This window comes from Orycteropus afer, unplaced genomic scaffold (genome assembly GCF_000298275.1).
Source record: "Orycteropus afer afer isolate SDZICR_OR568_19922 unplaced genomic scaffold, OryAfe1.0 scaffold00253, whole genome shotgun sequence".
NCBI classification, from domain to species: Eukaryota; Metazoa; Chordata; class Mammalia; order Tubulidentata; family Orycteropodidae; genus Orycteropus; species Orycteropus afer.
Genome location: NW_006921840.1, coordinates 3,472,286 through 3,473,274, shown reverse-complemented (window position 1 = coordinate 3,473,274; position 989 = coordinate 3,472,286). Strand labels below are relative to the sequence as shown.

Sequence of the window (989 nt, the reverse complement as noted above, 5' to 3'; positions counted from 1 at the left end):
TAACCACTTATCTTAATAATTATCAGTAATTTTCCTCTCCATTAATCATCTTTTGTTGCTGTTGTCAGGTGCTGTTGAGTCAGACCCGATTCACAGTGACCCCTCCTTGGGTTTCCAAGGCGGTATCACTACAGAAGTAGATTGCCCAACCTTCCTTCTGGTAATCATCTTAGAGGCAACTTTTATAAACTCTTTCTCAACATTGAGATATTCAGAAAATAAATGAAAAATTGACCATAAGGAAATACTTGAGCCTAGAAAAACAATAATTCATGCCACATTTATTCCTATGTTTATATTTTTAAAGTGAGAAATTTAAAAAGCAAGTTAATAAACTTGCCTGTTGTGACAGAATTACTAGTAATAGTAAACTTTCAGCACCAAGACTATATTGGTAATGCTGTGTGGAATGCCTTGTTTTCACAGTTATGAAATTTAAGCATAGACCTAGATTCCTGGAATTCTTTACACAAGTTATGCTAAAATGCATGAATGATGAAAAATTTCACCTCATGGTGGAGATAGCAACTCCTGTCCAAGACTTCTTGAAAAGGTACTTGTATTGTCAGTTTTATAAATATTTAAGATACATAAGGAAGGTGGAGCTAAAACAACCATCTGGAAGATCCAACTCATAGCAACCCCCATAGGGTTTCCAAGACTGCAAGTCTTTATGGAAGTCGATTGCTTCATCTTCCTCCCACAGAGCAGCTGGTGGGTTTGATCCACTGAATTTCTGGTTAGCAGCCAAATGCCTTAACCACTATGTCACCAGAGTTCCTCCCACTGGAAGATAACGAAGTTTTATGTCTCTATGTATAAATAAATAAACATAAACATTTATGTACCACTGAAATAAGAATAGAGCATGTTCATATTGTGAACAGGAAATATATTAGGCTTCTTTGGTATAGAGTTAGAATGGATAATATCACCTGCAGGCCATCAGCTGCCTCTCATACATTTTTTAGTCCAGTTTTGGTCACTTA

General features: G+C 36.1%; 1 protein-coding gene across 1 annotated transcript in view; it reads left to right on the top strand.

The window, feature by feature from the left end:
• The window catches only part of CFAP54 (cilia and flagella associated protein 54), a 602,528-nt gene that overhangs the window by 235,934 nt on the left and 365,605 nt on the right, over nt 1–989 (top strand). Inside the window, 1 exon segment of the mRNA XM_042782173.1 lies at nt 386–553. Within this exon segment, the coding sequence (XP_042638107.1) occupies nt 386–553 (168 nt within the window).